Genomic DNA, 15332 nt, shown 5'->3' with positions numbered 1-15332 from the left:
AGTAAACCAGTGGGCCTATAGGGGGGAAAAGAATACAATGGTATCCTAACTTTTACACATCAAATACTCAGAACATATTAGAGGAAACATAGGCATATATGTGGTACTCAGTGACTATCATGGGTCAAGAGCGATAACTTCAAGAGCACACATTTCAGGCATTTTTAGAATTGCCTTTTTATGACTCAGAGTAGAAAAAGATCAGCTTTGTGTGTTAAGCCAAAGCAGAGATGAAGCCAGTGAATATATTCATGATCAGATTCCCAAGAAAATCTCCCTTCCTTCCCTCTCTACCCCCAGGCATGGGCACCAGCAAGTCCTTGTCCCTCTAATTTCCTGTTGTGAGGCTATCATTCAGAGTAGAAATTGAAGGAAAGAAGATTCAGCCTCTTTGAAAGCACACTCAAGACCCAGAAAACGTGAACAGCAAGGACCAGGGGCGAGCACGCACACACACAGTTAGAGAAGGTAGAGGCCAGTATGTGCCAGACAGCAGTATCTTGTCTGTCACTGGCAGCACTGTATCTGAGAATGGTGGCTTCAGAATTTTGTGATATCTTTTAACATCTCAAGGAAATACTGACTTGCATTGCCAGTAATACAGTTAGGGGCCCTTCCTCCTCCCAACTGTTACATTCAAGATGGCTTTTGGTCTTAATTATTATATTTGGTTTACTTATTAGAACTCTTTTCTCATTTGAAATTGAAGAAATTTTTTTCAGACTAAAAGGTATAAACAGAAGCTTCCTTAGAGAACATTTTTATTAACGTTCCCTCCTTTGTTTCTCCCCAGAAGAAACTTAACATTTAAGATGTCCTTTCTCCCCCTTTTTCAGTGAGCGCATTAGCATGCGGCAGTCCAAAGTGGATAAGCTGTATGCTGGCCTGAAGGACCTTGCTGAAGAGAGGAGAGGCAAACTGGATGAGAGGCACAGGTTATTCCAGCTCAACCGGGAGGTGGATGACCTGGAGCAGTGGATTGCTGAGAGGGAGGTGGTCGCAGGGTCCCATGAACTGGGGCAGGACTACGAGCATGTCACTGTAAGTACCTGGGCATAACATGAGTGGTACATAGTGAGGAAGTGTATGGAAGGCTGTTTGCTTTTCCTGACACATGAGCAGATGCAATGCCTTGACTAGTCAGAAATCACGGGGTTCAGTTTCCACATGGTTCTTTATCAAGTAATTTTGACTTAGATTGGTTCACTCTCTGTGTCCCGTCCTCTGGCAATTACAGGAGATGAAAGTAGTGCTTTACCCTTTGCAGTGAGCAAGACCTGATAGGTTTTAGAGCACAGATCTGTTGTTCTTAAAGTCATGCATAGTACTTATTACCTCCCACTTAGCAGCAATTTCTTTGCCAATGACATTCATGTGATCAGGAAGTAAAATGTCCCAATGGTCTCATTGATTTCTTTATACCCCTCCTCCTTTCAGATGTTGCAAGAACGATTCCGGGAATTTGCTCGAGACACAGGGAACATTGGGCAGGAACGTGTGGACACTGTCAATCACATGGCAGATGATCTCATCAACTCTGGACACTCGGATGCTGCCACCATCGCTGAATGGAAGGATGGCCTTAATGAAGCCTGGGCTGACCTTCTGGAGCTCATTGACACGAGAACACAGATTCTGGCTGCCTCCTATGAACTGCATAAGTTTTATCATGATGCCAAGGAGATCTTTGGGCGTATCCAGGACAAACACAAGAAACTCCCTGAGGAGCTTGGGAGAGATCAGAACACCGTGGAGACCTTACAGCGAATGCATACCACCTTCGAGCATGACATCCAAGCTCTGGGCACTCAGGTGGGTGATGTAGAAACTTCACATAGAGTCTTAGTGCATCCATCTCTGTGTGTCTCTCTGTTCCTTAGTTCCCCTGAACATGCCTGAAAAGATTAGCAGAATTAAATACACATGTGCATGCAGACACATTTTGATAATACTCCTATTTAGCTTTTCAGTCCATCAAGTTCTATGTTTGTCACATTTGCAGACATTGTTAAATACTCATGATTATAATAAGTAAATAAATCTGGACACACAAACATTTGCAAGGTATAGGCCTCAATAAGACCTTGCATTATATTAGTATATCTACCCAGAAGCATTTCCCAAACAATACCTTGTTATTTTACATGAACCTATCCCAAAAGAAAAAATGGGATTCTAACATTTTAATGTGCCTGGTGTTTCCCCCCCAGTATTGAGTGGCTAACACAAAGACTTTGTTTAAAAGATGTTTGACAAAGTAGTAACAGTATGACAGAAAGAATCTAGAGTAAACATTCTCTAGTTTCTAAACTGTGCAGTTTGCTCTTTAGTCAAATATCCCTTTTAGTTGAAAATGAAGTGATATATTTCATGGACCTAGAAAAGAAGTCAATTTGATTGAAAATATTGGTCTTGACGGGTTGTTTTTTTGGTTTTGTTGTTGTTGTTGTTGTTTTTGTTTTTTTTGGCATCCTGGGGCATAGGACGCAGCCTGAGCACTGTCCCTGGCTTCTTTTTTGCTCAAGGCTAGCACTCTACCTCTCGAGCCACAGCACCACTTGTTGCTTTTTTCGGTGTATGTGGGGCTGAGGAATTGAACCCAGGGCTTAATGTATGCAAGGCGAGCACTCTACCACTAGGCCATATTCCCAGCCCCAAGACAGGGTTTTGATCCCCAATGCATACCTTTCTTCCTGTTATTTTTTCACCTACAAAATTAAGGCATTTTCTTCAGGCAAAATCAGTTCATGCATCCTATAACATTGGATTATTTTTATTTTTTTAAATGAGAGGACCGTTGAAAAAATTTAACTCAGTGTAAGAGGTTTAGAAAGCTCTGTACTAACAGAAATTCATGATACTTTCCAGTTTCACCCTTGCCACTTTAAGTCCTTATGAGTTCTTTCTATCCTGACTCTCTGAAATTGTTGCTTGTGCCTATTGTGTAAATGAAACTCTGGCTCCAGCTTGGCATTCAAAGACTCCCCCAAAGGGCCCCACCTTCTATGGCCTAGTGGCAAGAGTGCTTGCCTCATATTCATGAAGCCCTAGGTTTGATTCCCCAGCACCACATCTATAGAAAATGGCCAGAAATGGCGCTGTAGCTCAAGTGGCCAAGTGCTAGTCTTGAGCAAAAAGAAGCCAGGGACAGTGCTCAGGCCCTGAGTCCAAGGCCCAGGACTGGCAAAAAAAAAAAAAAAAAAAAAATAGCATGAATCTTAAGTATAAAATAGTCACAATTTCTATTCCTCGTATAAAAACAACAAATGGGCTGTATTGTTTTTTTTCTCATTTTGCACAAAAGGGAGAATATTACGTATGCCAGTTAACCTTGCTTCTTTGACTGAATCAGAGCACTTCCATGCAAGTACGTAGAATACTGTCCCATTTTTCTCATAGCTTCATGGGGCTGCACTACCATTCAAGTAGATAATGCCTTGGTAAATAGCCAATATTACTCCCCTTCCTAAGTGTGCAGGGACATCCATAGGACAAATTCCCCAGTGGAATTATAAAAAGAAGGTATATGCAAATACTATTTTGATGGGTACTGTCTGTTGGGGTTTTTTCCCCTCCCGGCTCGGACTCTTCCTTCTTTCTTTCCACCCTCCTTTCGTCCTCTCCCCTAACCCTCGGCCTGCAGGTAAGTTAGAGTGGGATGTGGGGGTCGCTCCGACCTGACGAGCACGTGACCTGCCGTAGATGTGTGATCGCCTGCAACGAACACATGCAACGGGGCCAGCTTCTTAGAGCGAACTGACTTTATTGAGATAAGGACAAGGGGAGATGATTCCGAGGGAGGGGTTTGGCCAGGATTCCGATAGGCTGAGAGGTATCACCTGACCCCCAAGGGCTAATGGCGCGCTCGTCACCCGAGCACGCCGAGCTGGCTAGAAGGTTGGGGGCTGTTTGCCCAACCGGTTCCTCTGGAATCCAATCCAGAGGGGGTAGAAGGGCCGCATTCCCCGGGGCTGGGGGAGGTGCATCAAGCCCCTTCCATCAAGGCGAGAAAGATGGACCCCAACACTGTCCATCACATTCTAAATGAGGTATAACCTGTTGCGTGTCAAGCAACAATAAATCGTCTTACTGACAAATACATCCTCAAACCTGAATTTTGGCCAACAAATAGGTAGCAGTAATCATGTCATCACCTGGCATCTTTTCATGTTTAGGACCTGCGTTAATTTTTTACCCTGAAATTTCTTGTGGTGTCAATTTTTTTGTTGACTTGTTAGTATTTTACTTTTCTTTTGGTGAATGTCACAGTTATAAAGATAACTCAGGGCTGGGAATATGGCCTAGTGGCAAGAGCGCTTACCTCGTATACATGAAACCCTGGGTTCAATTCCTCAGCACCACTTATATAGAAAAGGCCAGAAGTGGAGCTGTGGCTCAAGTTTTGGTAGAGTGCTAGCCTTGAGCAGAAAGAAGCCAGGGACAGTGTTCAGGCCTTGAGTTCAAGCCCCCGGACTGGCAAAAAAAAAAAAAAAAAAAAAAGATAACTCAGCAAAAATATTTAGATGTAAATAGAAATGTATTCCTGACTGTATTTTATTAAATCATTATTCTGGCTGTTAATGTTCAGTTTTATAAGGTTTTTTGTTTGTTTGTACCAGTCCTGAGCTTTTTAGAGATTTTTTTGCTCAGGGCTAACACTCTACTACTTGAGCTACAACTTCACTTCCAGTTTTTCGGGTAGTTAATTGGAGACAAGAGGCTCACAGACTTTCCTGCCCAGGCTGGCTTTGAACCTAGATCCTCACATCACAGCTTCTTGTGAATAGCTAGGGTTACAGACATGAGCCACCAGCGACCAGTCGTTTTGAAGTTTTTGTTGCAAGTTCTCCTAGTTTAGATTTTCCCTTCTATGACATCAGTTCATTCCTCATTCCTCATCATTAGCTATTGTATTTTTATATTCTTCAAGTGTCAATACCCCATAGATTAGAATTCAGACAGGAGATACATGCACTATTTTAAGCAACATCACATAGCAAGGGAATGTTTCAAGATGTTCTACATGACAGTTTCTCATTTATGACAGAGTGTGTGTGTGTGTGTGTTGATCCCAGCCTGAACACTGTCTTAGCTTTTTCCACTCAAGAGTAGCACTCTATCACAGCTCCACTTCCAGCTTTTTATTTGGTGGTTAGTTGGACATAAGAGTCACAGACCGTTCTTCCCAGTGTTGATTTTTAACCACAGTCCTCAGATCTCAGCCTCCGGAGATGCTAGAATTACAGGTGTGAGTCACCAGCACACAGATGATAAAAATTATCTTTACCATGAATGAGTAGGGAATGTGTTTATTTTAGGGGCTGTATCTGGAAGTACCCCACTCATACCATCTTTATATCCCAGGCCACCTCCAGGGTGCCTTTCCTTACCTTTCTTGCCTGTTTATCTGTAGCATTTTCTTTATTTTATTATTAGAGAGCGAACAGTGCAGTTCCACAGGTTTATAGAAACCTGTGTCTTTCTGACTTGGAAATCAGAGCTCCTTGAGGGGCACTGGCCCCATTTTGACCTAGCACTACATTAGTAGCTGAGCAATAAGGAAGAAGTGTGGGGAGGCTGGGGTCAAACCTGACTCATCTTCCCCATGGCTTCACAGGTGAGGCAGCTGCAGGAAGATGCAGCTCGCCTCCAGGCAGCCTATGCAGGCGACAAGGCTGACGATATCCAGAAGCGTGAGAACGAGGTCCTGGAAGCCTGGAAGTCCCTGCTGGACGCCTGCGAGGGCCGCAGGGTGCGGCTGGTGGACACTGGGGACAAGTTCCGCTTCTTCAGCATGGTGCGGGACCTCATGCTCTGGATGGAGGATGTCATCCGGCAGATAGAAGCCCAGGAAAAGCCAAGGTAATATTCTGGGCCTCAGGCTGCAGAGATGGGGACAGTCACTACTGCTTCAGTTGTCTCTTGCACACCATTGCCAGAGACCCGTGGACCTTCCTGGGTTATATTCCTCACTCACCTGTGCCCTCCTAGTCATGGACCTTGGGCACTCCCAACCATTTTATCTTTGGAATAGATGGGTTTTTCTAAGCTTTTTTTTCGTATTTGGTCCTAGGTCAAATTGCTATCCCTGAGCTTTTTTGTTTATGGCTTACTCTACCACCTAGCCACAACTCTGCTTCTGGCTTTTTTTTTTTTTTTTTTTTTTTTTTTTTGGTGGTTAATTGGAAATAAGAGTCTCACGGACTTCTTGCCCCAACTTGCTTTGAACCAAGATCCTCAGATCTCAGCCTTCTGAACAATTAGGATGACAGGCATGAGCCACAGGCACCCAGCTCACTTTTCCCCTGTTAATTGGATTAAAAGCCCCTCTGTCCCTTTCCATACATATTACCAAAGGTCTCAACATCTGCTTTAGTGGTGTTGTGGGGACCATAAGTTAATGTTTATTCTATTTCTGCCTTTTAGCTTTTGTTTCATTCAAAGCAGTGAAAAGAATTCAGTAGTTGAACAAACAGGTACAGATATAACTTGCCAGCTCCTGCCCCCAGTGTAATTGAGATTAAAACTATGCCACAATAGAAATATTTCTGTCATTTAAAAAGCAGTCTTGCCAGGTACTGATGGTTCATGCCTGTAACTTAGCTCCTTACAAGACTGAGATCTGAGGATCGTAGTTCAAAGCCAGCCCTGGCAGGAAAGTCTGTAAGACTCTTATCTTCAGTTAACCGGAAGTTGCACAGTGGCTCAAAGTGGTAGAGCACTAGCCTCAAGCAAAAGAGCTCCGGGACAGTGCCCAGACCCTTAGTTCAAGCCCCACCACCAACTAAAAAAATAAAAAGCAATCTTATTCCCCCGGCCATGGTCAGTTGATCTATGAGGAGTTCTCACAACAAAACCACTGGTTTCCCTGTATATCATTTTCTGTCTGAGTTCAGACATTCCCCCAGTTCTGTGGCATTCATCCTGAGCCCTGTTGTGGCTAATGCCTGGGGAATGCCTCGTGCCTTCTTGACAGGCCTGTCTAAATTGCATTTCAGCAAAAAAGTTTATACAGAAAACAAGCAGTTTTCTAGCACTTACCAAGTGGCCATTTTGAATTATTCAACACAATTAGAAGAAACCAGCTTCTAAATGTGGTGCCTATACTGAGCTGTTCCTGAGTTATACCCACTTGGAGTCATACCCCCATTGACCCAACCTATGAATCAGTCCTCAAAGGCCAAGTTGGCCATAATTTTTCTTCTAATTGATTACATGTTTAAAACCTATATACTTTTATTTAGAAAGCTTGATTTCCTAAAAGAGATGTTACTTGTCTAATTTTAGGGATGTATCATCTGTTGAACTGTTAATGAATAATCATCAAGGTATCAAAGCTGAAATTGATGCTCGCAACGACAGTTTCACAACCTGCATTGAACTTGGGAAATCCTTGCTGGCTAGAAAGCACTATGCATCTGAGGAGGTAACATTGCTCCTTGAAACTTGGGATGTCTCAACTGGAAATAAGATGAAAACTAACTTGAGAGTGTGTGTGTGTGCACCTGCACACACATCATACATAGAGAAATAGGAGCAGCTGTCCCTCAGTGTCCACAGGGGATTGGATCCAGGATCTCCCTGGATCCTAGACTTCATAGATGCTTATATAAAATGACACAGTATTTGTAAATAACTAACAACATCCTCCCACATGCTTTAAATCATCTCTGGATTACTTATAACAACTAACACAAAGTAAATGAAATGTAATTATTGGACTGTGTGGCCTAAGGAATGACAAGAAAAAATGTTTGCATGTTCCATACATATAGTTTCTTTTTGTAATGTCTTTGGTCTGCATTGGTTGAGTTCTTAGGTACAGAACCTTAGGTACAGTGAACTAAATAACTGCATGTGTGCTCACCCTTGTACATATATTTCAAAGCTCCCTTTTTCCTACCTGCCTAGAATAAGTCAGGCAGTATTGTAGGCCAACGCCAGCAATTCTGTGATACAGAAGGCAAGTTTTTTTTAAGGCCTCTGGTTTACAAATGACCTATCTTTATTCCTCCATCTGTACCTCTTCTCCATTGAATTTGCCCTTATCATTTTGTTGCTTTGCTTGTCGGAGGATGATTGCAGAAGCTGTGAGGGTGCTGGCATTGACAAGTTCAATGACAGGTTTCCTGCATGAGGGTGGATGTCACCCTCTTACAAAGGCCAGGACTTTGCTCCTCTTGCTGTTCCTCTCTTTGTGAATGTGATTACTCCAGGAAGGTGACCACCAGAGGCCAGGGATGCCAGGGCATTGTTGGCCTCCTTACTAAACAAAGCCACCTTGAGGAGAGTTCCTTCTGAGAGAAGCCATACTTTTTTCCCCTCTGTTCCCAGGATGCATATTAACTGAGCTGATGGTTCCTAGCTTAGTGGTGGTCCCTGCAGAAAAGAGACTTCCTTGTGTGAAGTGACCTCTCAGGAAAGATGAAAAGGACGAAGTGTGCATCCTACTAAGATGTCTGGTATCTTCTTTTCATATAGATCAAAGAAAAGTTACTACAACTGACAGAAAAGAGAAAAGAAATGATTGACAAGTGGGAAGACAGATGGGAATGGTTAAGACTGAGTAAGGACATACTTAATTTCTCTTCCTACTCTATTGGGGCATCTATGGAAAGTATGCAAGGTTTTCTCCCTGCTTTATTTAATGCATTAATGCATTATTCTTACTTGATGATTTTTTTTTTACATTCTAGATGCTTTTTCTTACTGGCATAGTCAATACATTTCACTCCATGATTGATCACAGTGTTGTAAATGGGATTTGGGACTTAGGTGCACAAGTATAATGTGACACCCTCCAGAAACAGAGCCCCTCCCATCATCTTCAGCAAGACTTCTTTCTTCACAGTCAAGAAAGTGAAAAGCTAGCTTGCCTTACAGCTGGTGTTTTTAGTGTAAGATTGATAGCATTAACATCTTGCACTCAACATTTTTCTGAGTGTTTTGCCATATGTAATACCTCTAATAATCTTGTGAGGTATTTTTTTATCCTGATTTTATCAAATAAGATGAGCTCTTGCAAGGATTATAGTGTATAGTATTAGAAATGGCATCTCGTAATTGGTCTAGCCAAGTTATTCGCCATACTTTGACATTCTGTGTTAGAACTCTGGGTACTGCCCTTAGGTTCTAAGCCTATTCATATACACATGGGGTGCTTCCTAGAAGTAAACTCCAAAGGAGCCCTTTCTAAAAGGTTTGTAGAAGACCCAGTGAAGGCGCATCCTGTCAGGCCCAGTGGCTATGTGTTAAAGTACAGTATTTTTTTTAATATATTGCACTAAATTAAGCATACTTGTTAAAGTTAATTTACCAGTTCTTAGTCTTATCAATGTGACTGCCAGAGAAGATGAAGTGGCATATGTGACCCATACTGCATTTACATTGGAGGATGCCAGTCTTGTAGACCGCCAGAGGGCAGTGGTGCCAGGTGGCCCTGAGGCCCCCATTCACTCTTGGTACCCTGTGCAGTTTTGGAGGTCCATCAGTTCTCAAGGGACGCCAGCGTGGCCGAAGCTTGGCTGCTCGGACAGGAGCCATACCTATCCAGCCGCGAAATCGGCCAGAGCGTGGATGAGGTGGAGAAGCTCATCAAGCGCCATGAGGCATTTGAAAAGTCTGCAGCTACCTGGGATGAGAGGTTCTCCGCCCTGGAAAGGCTGACAACAGTAAGTGATCTCTGGATACAGGGCCTAGGCATGAAGCTGGTACTTTATGGATAGTCTCAAGGTTGGTCTCACATGCCTGTGTTCCTAACCCTTAGGAGGCTGAGACAGAAGGGCTGTGTAGTAAAGTTTGATGCCAGCCCTGGACTACATAGTAAGACCAACAGGAACCTCTTTCTGATAGCACCAGGGAAGTGGCTTAGGACTACTGTCTTCTCCATCACCTCTAGACACCTGGATTGGGATGTTTGTCTAATAGTCTTCTGCCTGGTAACTGATGGCCTAGACTTGTCTTTCTTTGGCTACTTTGCCTTCAGTAGCTCAGACTTTGAATTCTGAATATCTTAAGAATTCTCATCAAGGGGCTGGGGATATGGCCTAGTGGCAAGAGTGCTCGCCTCGTATACAAGAAGCCCTGGGTTCGATTCCCCAGCACCACATATACAGAAAATGGCCAGAAGTGGCACTGTGGTTCAAGTGGCAGAGTGCTAGCCTTGAGCAAAAGGAAGGCAGGGACAGTGCTCAGCCCCTGAGTCCAAGGCCCAGGACTGGCAAAAAAAAAAAAAAAAAAAGAATTCTCATCAAATAGTAACTTCCCCCTGGGCCTCACTGTAAGCCCTCCCATTCCTGTTGGTCTCTTTCACCAACACAGAGATCTTGGGAGAGGGCTACTGTGCTCTTGTTTCTTCTAAGACTTTTGTACTCATGGTACAAAAATTAATACCTTGCACTGTACAAAAAAGACGGAGTGGGGGATCCCCCAATTTCTACAGTTCTAGGGATTTAACATGTACCTGCATCCTTTCTGTACTGAAACAGTACTTTCAGTGTGTGCATATTGTTCATGAAATGGCTTTGGTACAGGTAGATGACTATCCTGTGGTTTTTCTTTTTCTTATGCCAGTCCTGGGCTTGAATTCAGGGCCTGGGCACTGCCCTTGAGCTTTGTATGCTTAAGGCTAGTGCTCTACTATTTACGCTCCACTTCTGGCTTTTTAGTAGTTATTTGGAGATGAGAGTCTCATGGACTTTCCTGCTCAAACTGGCTTCAAACCACAATCCTCAGATCTCAGTATCCTGAGTAGCAAGGCTTATAGGTATGAGCTCTGCTATCCTGTGTGTTTTTTATATGTTCTGGATATTTGGGTACTTTTCTCCTAGCAGTGTTGATTTAGAAATTAACTCCATGCTCCTAGGGGACACTCAAACCAATGGGAAGGGGAAATCTTGCTGGCTCGGTACAACTGTAGTTGCTATGAATTCCTTGCCATTTTGCAAGGGATGGTAGAGCTTCAGGTTGTCCAGTGTGATTCAAGGTAGAGAACCAGATGCAAGGGCCTCCCTTTCCATACAAGTAGCAAGTCCGAGCCCTGCTGAACATCACCATGTTCTCCCTCAGTTGGAGTTACTGGAAGTGCGCAGACAGCAAGAGGAAGAGGAGAGGAAGAGGCGGCCACCTTCTCCAGAGCCAAGCACAAAGGCTTCAGAGGAGGCCGAGTCCCAGCAGCAATGGTGAGTCACGGGCAGCATGAGAGGCTGGAATCTTCATTTCCATAGCAAGTGAGGTTTCTCCTTGCCTTGTGAGGCCTGGCCACATCCCTTCCTGCTCGCTATTTCATTATGCCAGTTAAAATCCATGTTCCCCTCCCAGTCATGGCTGAGCACACTGACAGTCATACAGTCACCTGAGCCATGTAGGTGGCAGAGCTAGAATGGAGACAGCGCCCTTTGTACTGTGGGCGCCTGTACATACAGGCACACGCGCACCCAGAATTTCCATGGCATTCAGTGGGTGGGCTGCCCCACCCAGCTTTCAGGCCAGCAATTTCATGATAGTTGCTCCAAAAATTCTGGGTAACTTCACATAAAAGGAGAAATTATTCTCAGTTTGCAAAAGGCTAGTTAGGTTGGTATGAGCTCCCCGAAAACCTCTAAGCACATTTGTCTAGTGGGAGTGCAGACAGGCATACCCCTAAGCTTACTGTATGTGTGAGATCTGTCTGAAACACTTAAAAGTTGCAAGTTTTTTAAAAAGTTATATTGTGTAAAAGAGGGTTACTTATTATTTTTTTCTCTTTGTCTCTCCCTGCCCCCTTGCTTCTTGCTTCTTTTCTCTTTCCCCTTTCCCTCACCTAACAGGGATACTTCAAAAGGAGAGCAAGTTTCCCAGAATGGTTTGCCAGCTGAGCAGGGATCGCCACGGGTTAGTTACCGCTCTCAAACCTACCAAAACTACAAAAACTTTAATAGCAGACGGACAGCCAGTGACCAGCCGTGGTCTGGAATGTGAAGCTCACTACCATTTGTCAAGAAACCACTTTTTCCAGATCCTGTTGGTTTTGACTTTTTTTTTTTTTTCTTTTTGGCTTCCACTTCATCCAAAGTGTTAAAAGTTTTACTTAATTCATAGCCTTTTGTGATTTCATATATGTTTGCATTTAATTCATGTTTATTTGAGTCTCCTAACTGATGGATGCTCAGTGCCTTAAAGCAGCATACTTACTTTTTGTTTATTTATTGTGAGCTTTCTACTTTATTAAGATTTTACAGCAAAAGCCTTACATGAGTAATTGAAATTAAATGAGATTACAGCCTTAAGAAGAAAACTAGAATCTTAACAGGTACGGCATATCCAATTATACTAACAAGGCACAGTACTATGCTACAGGTACTGTGCCACTTACAGATGCTATTAACCTGCAAGTTTATCCTAGTAACCAGGAAGCTGGTATATAAGGAAGGATATGTTGAGTAGCGAGATCAAAACTTAGTGTCAGCTGTGTAACATTCCAAGAAGGATGCATTATTTCATTTCATTGAAGATGATGGGGGTGGGAAAAGGACCTTGGATCTTCTCAGGAAACTGTTTAACTTCTCAGTACAGGATTGCAAAATTTTGAGGACCTGGGGTCATTTATTTTTACAAACCAATTGCTCTCTGACTTTTTTCTGCCAAGTCCCTAGTTGAGAACCATAGGCTTCCTTGCAGCCCACATTGCTGCCAGCCTTGGAAGTAAATTGCCCACTGACTGCTGCCACCTCTGTCCTGGTCACTGTCAGCCCTGACCAGTCATGGCAAGTTTATGGCAGCTCACAGAATTCTGGAAGCCTGCCTTACCAGACTTCCTGCCCTCTCTGTTCAATGACTTCGGGGTGTCAAAATGAATTTCCCAAACAAATGGAACAAAAGCCATTCTGGTTCATCCTGATTACTTGAACGACACACCACAGGCCCCGTGCCAGGGAGCACTTGTGAGCCTCCTGGCTTCAGAGGTCACTTCCGTGTCTGCGAATAGAAACTTAGTGGTACAGCTCGAGTGAATCTTCTGATTCATTTGTTTTCTCAAGACTCTTTGTGTGTGTGTGTGTGTGTGTGTGTGTGTGTGTGTGTGTGTGTAACTCTCTAATGAGTCTTCTAAGATGGTATGTTACCAGGCCACCAGCAGGGATTGAAAATGTTTTAACAGAAATCCTTTTCCTTAGGAATAAAAGCTGATGAAAGAGGTGATTTCCTGATCAAAACAAAACAAAATCCATATTGCATCAAAGCCTTGTGAGACATTCATTTGCTCATTTGCCATATTTAGATGTGTTAGTGAAGTCATAAACCTGTTTTGGTATGTGTTCTCCATGAGTTAAGTCTGATTTGTCTTTTCATTTCATGATGCATGTCTTTTTTTTTTCTTTTGTCAGGATAACATCATATAGCATCTTGTTTGTTTTTCCTTATTTCTATGTACATATCTATCTACTTGTAACCGTAGATGGGTATATAGATAGATGCCAAGCTTCTTATGTTCTGGGGGTAGTGTTCTCCATTATTGGGTCTCTGCCTTAAAACACATCCAAATTTATCATGGGGGGAAAAAAACTTGCTTTGATCATTAAGGAGCCCTAAATCATATGTTTCTGGCCCCAAATTACATTTTGTGTATCATTGATCTATACGTATATGTGATGTTACCATATATGTGTGTATGTGTGTGTGTTTAAATTTTGTATCATCCAGATTTATGGCTCAATTTTAATGTTTTTTATACTCAAAAGACAGATTAAAACTCCACATACACACATGAGAAAAGAGTGCTATGTTGCTTTTGTAGCCTTTGCTCTCATGCCTATTTTTAACCTAGATTTTAAATGATAGCTTGCCAGAACCAAATTGTAATTAACAATAGGATCATATTAGAAGAAGAAAAGACCATTTCATTCTTTGGAGTGATGATGCAGAGACTCAAGTTAATGAACTTGAAAGTGGTGTTGCTTCATGCACTTTGAAAATCGAGCAGGAGTTTCCTGTGCTACTAGTTGTCACATTGCATTTTCTGTTCACCTCCCGATTTAAACATCTCAGATGTGGCCAACCACTAAAGCACTGTGGACTAATGCTGGAAAGCCCTGGGGTGGGCGAGGGGGGTCGTGTCCACATGTACTGCTGTTTGATCATAGCACCATGATTTGCTTTTGATGTTTGTCTCCAGTGGTGTGTTGTCTGTTGGCATGCTTAAGGCACATGTCCATTAAAATTCATTTTGTTCCTTTTATTTTCCTTGTTTTCTTGGTTAGTGACTCATTTGCATAAACATTAATTACCTCTTGCATACTGGTTTGGGGTTTTCTCTTTCCCTCTAACTCTTAAAGAAAAAATTTTTGCTGCAGAATTTCTCTCAGAAGAGCTTTCCCTGGACCCTCCTTCCCTTGAAGTCGATCAAGTCTGATAAACTGTAGCTTTTTTCAGATAAATGTCTCTCCCCAGGTGATCACTAGCATTAGTGGCTTTCAAGCCAAACCTGCAGCACGAAATTTTTTTTTAACTTGGTTTCTGTACATCCTAACTAACCCCTTGTCTCTCTGGACTCACACTTTCTACACCAAACTCACTTCTCACCACAAATTTCCTGAGATCTCATACTAGAAGAGATTTGTCAACTATAAAATCCACTCATATTCTTTCAGTTCAGAGTTTGCTTTTTAGTTGTTATTATTTCCTTTCATACAACTCTCTCCTAAAAGTGAAAGAGAAGCCAGGCACAGTTGAAAGGCTGAGGCAATAACATTGGGAGTCTGAACCCAATCTAGACTTAAGTAATAAGACAATTTTCTCTCCCCAAAAAGTGGTAAAAAGGGGGGGGTGGGGGTATAACAGCTTCTGGTCTGTAAGCACATCTCTATAGGCTGACATACAATAAAGCCAAGATAATATCACACCCACATACACACACACACACACACACACACACACACACACACACACACTCTTACCTTTCTTCCCTAATGTTTTCTACATCATTATGACAGCAAAGAATTCCAATCAAAACACCTTAAATTGCACAGCCTCTAGCCACACCCTAAATCTTAATGTCAGTTACAATGTCTTGCACAAACTAGTGACTCTCCACCCCTTCCTAAGTTTTCACCATCCCCCTTTCCCAGAAAATGGATTTTGTTTAAAATCAAGCTTTGGACTCAGCCATCTAGATTTAAAAAAAAAAAAAAACCTCAGCGAGAAATCCAGTCCCCAAGAGTTGACAGATCTGTGTTCAAGTGGTGGCGGCCAATCTACCGCTTCTCCTGCCGAGATTGTTGCTGCTAATTTGGTGTCACTCGGATTCTGGGCAGCAGTGGTGGGGGGACATAGCTAATGAGTATGCCATTGACACTTCC

At 42.8% G+C, this 15332-nt stretch overlaps 1 protein-coding gene across 4 annotated transcripts in view; it reads left to right on the top strand.

The window, feature by feature from the left end:
• Positions 1–15332, top strand: part of Sptbn1 (spectrin beta, non-erythrocytic 1) — a 180892-nt gene that overhangs the window by 159971 nt on the left and 5589 nt on the right. For 3 of the 4 annotated variants that reach the window (XM_048352929.1, XM_048352930.1, XM_048352931.1), the window contains 8 exons: positions 837–1041; positions 1438–1812; positions 5618–5862; positions 7288–7426; positions 8482–8566; positions 9475–9671; positions 11068–11180; positions 11808–11871. In XM_048352929.1, coding sequence (XP_048208886.1) covers positions 837–1041; positions 1438–1812; positions 5618–5862; positions 7288–7426; positions 8482–8566; positions 9475–9671; positions 11068–11180; positions 11808–11871 — 1423 coding nt within the window. Of the gene's footprint in view, positions 1–836; positions 1042–1437; positions 1813–5617; positions 5863–7287; positions 7427–8481; positions 8567–9474; positions 9672–11067; positions 11181–11807; positions 15169–15332 lie in introns of those variants that run through there. The other variant, XM_048352932.1, reaches the window with a different exon arrangement.

This window comes from Perognathus longimembris, chromosome 8 (assembly GCF_023159225.1).
Source record: "Perognathus longimembris pacificus isolate PPM17 chromosome 8, ASM2315922v1, whole genome shotgun sequence".
NCBI lineage: Eukaryota > Metazoa > Chordata > Mammalia > Rodentia > Heteromyidae > Perognathus > Perognathus longimembris.
This window is presented reverse-complemented; position numbering and strand designations above follow the sequence as displayed.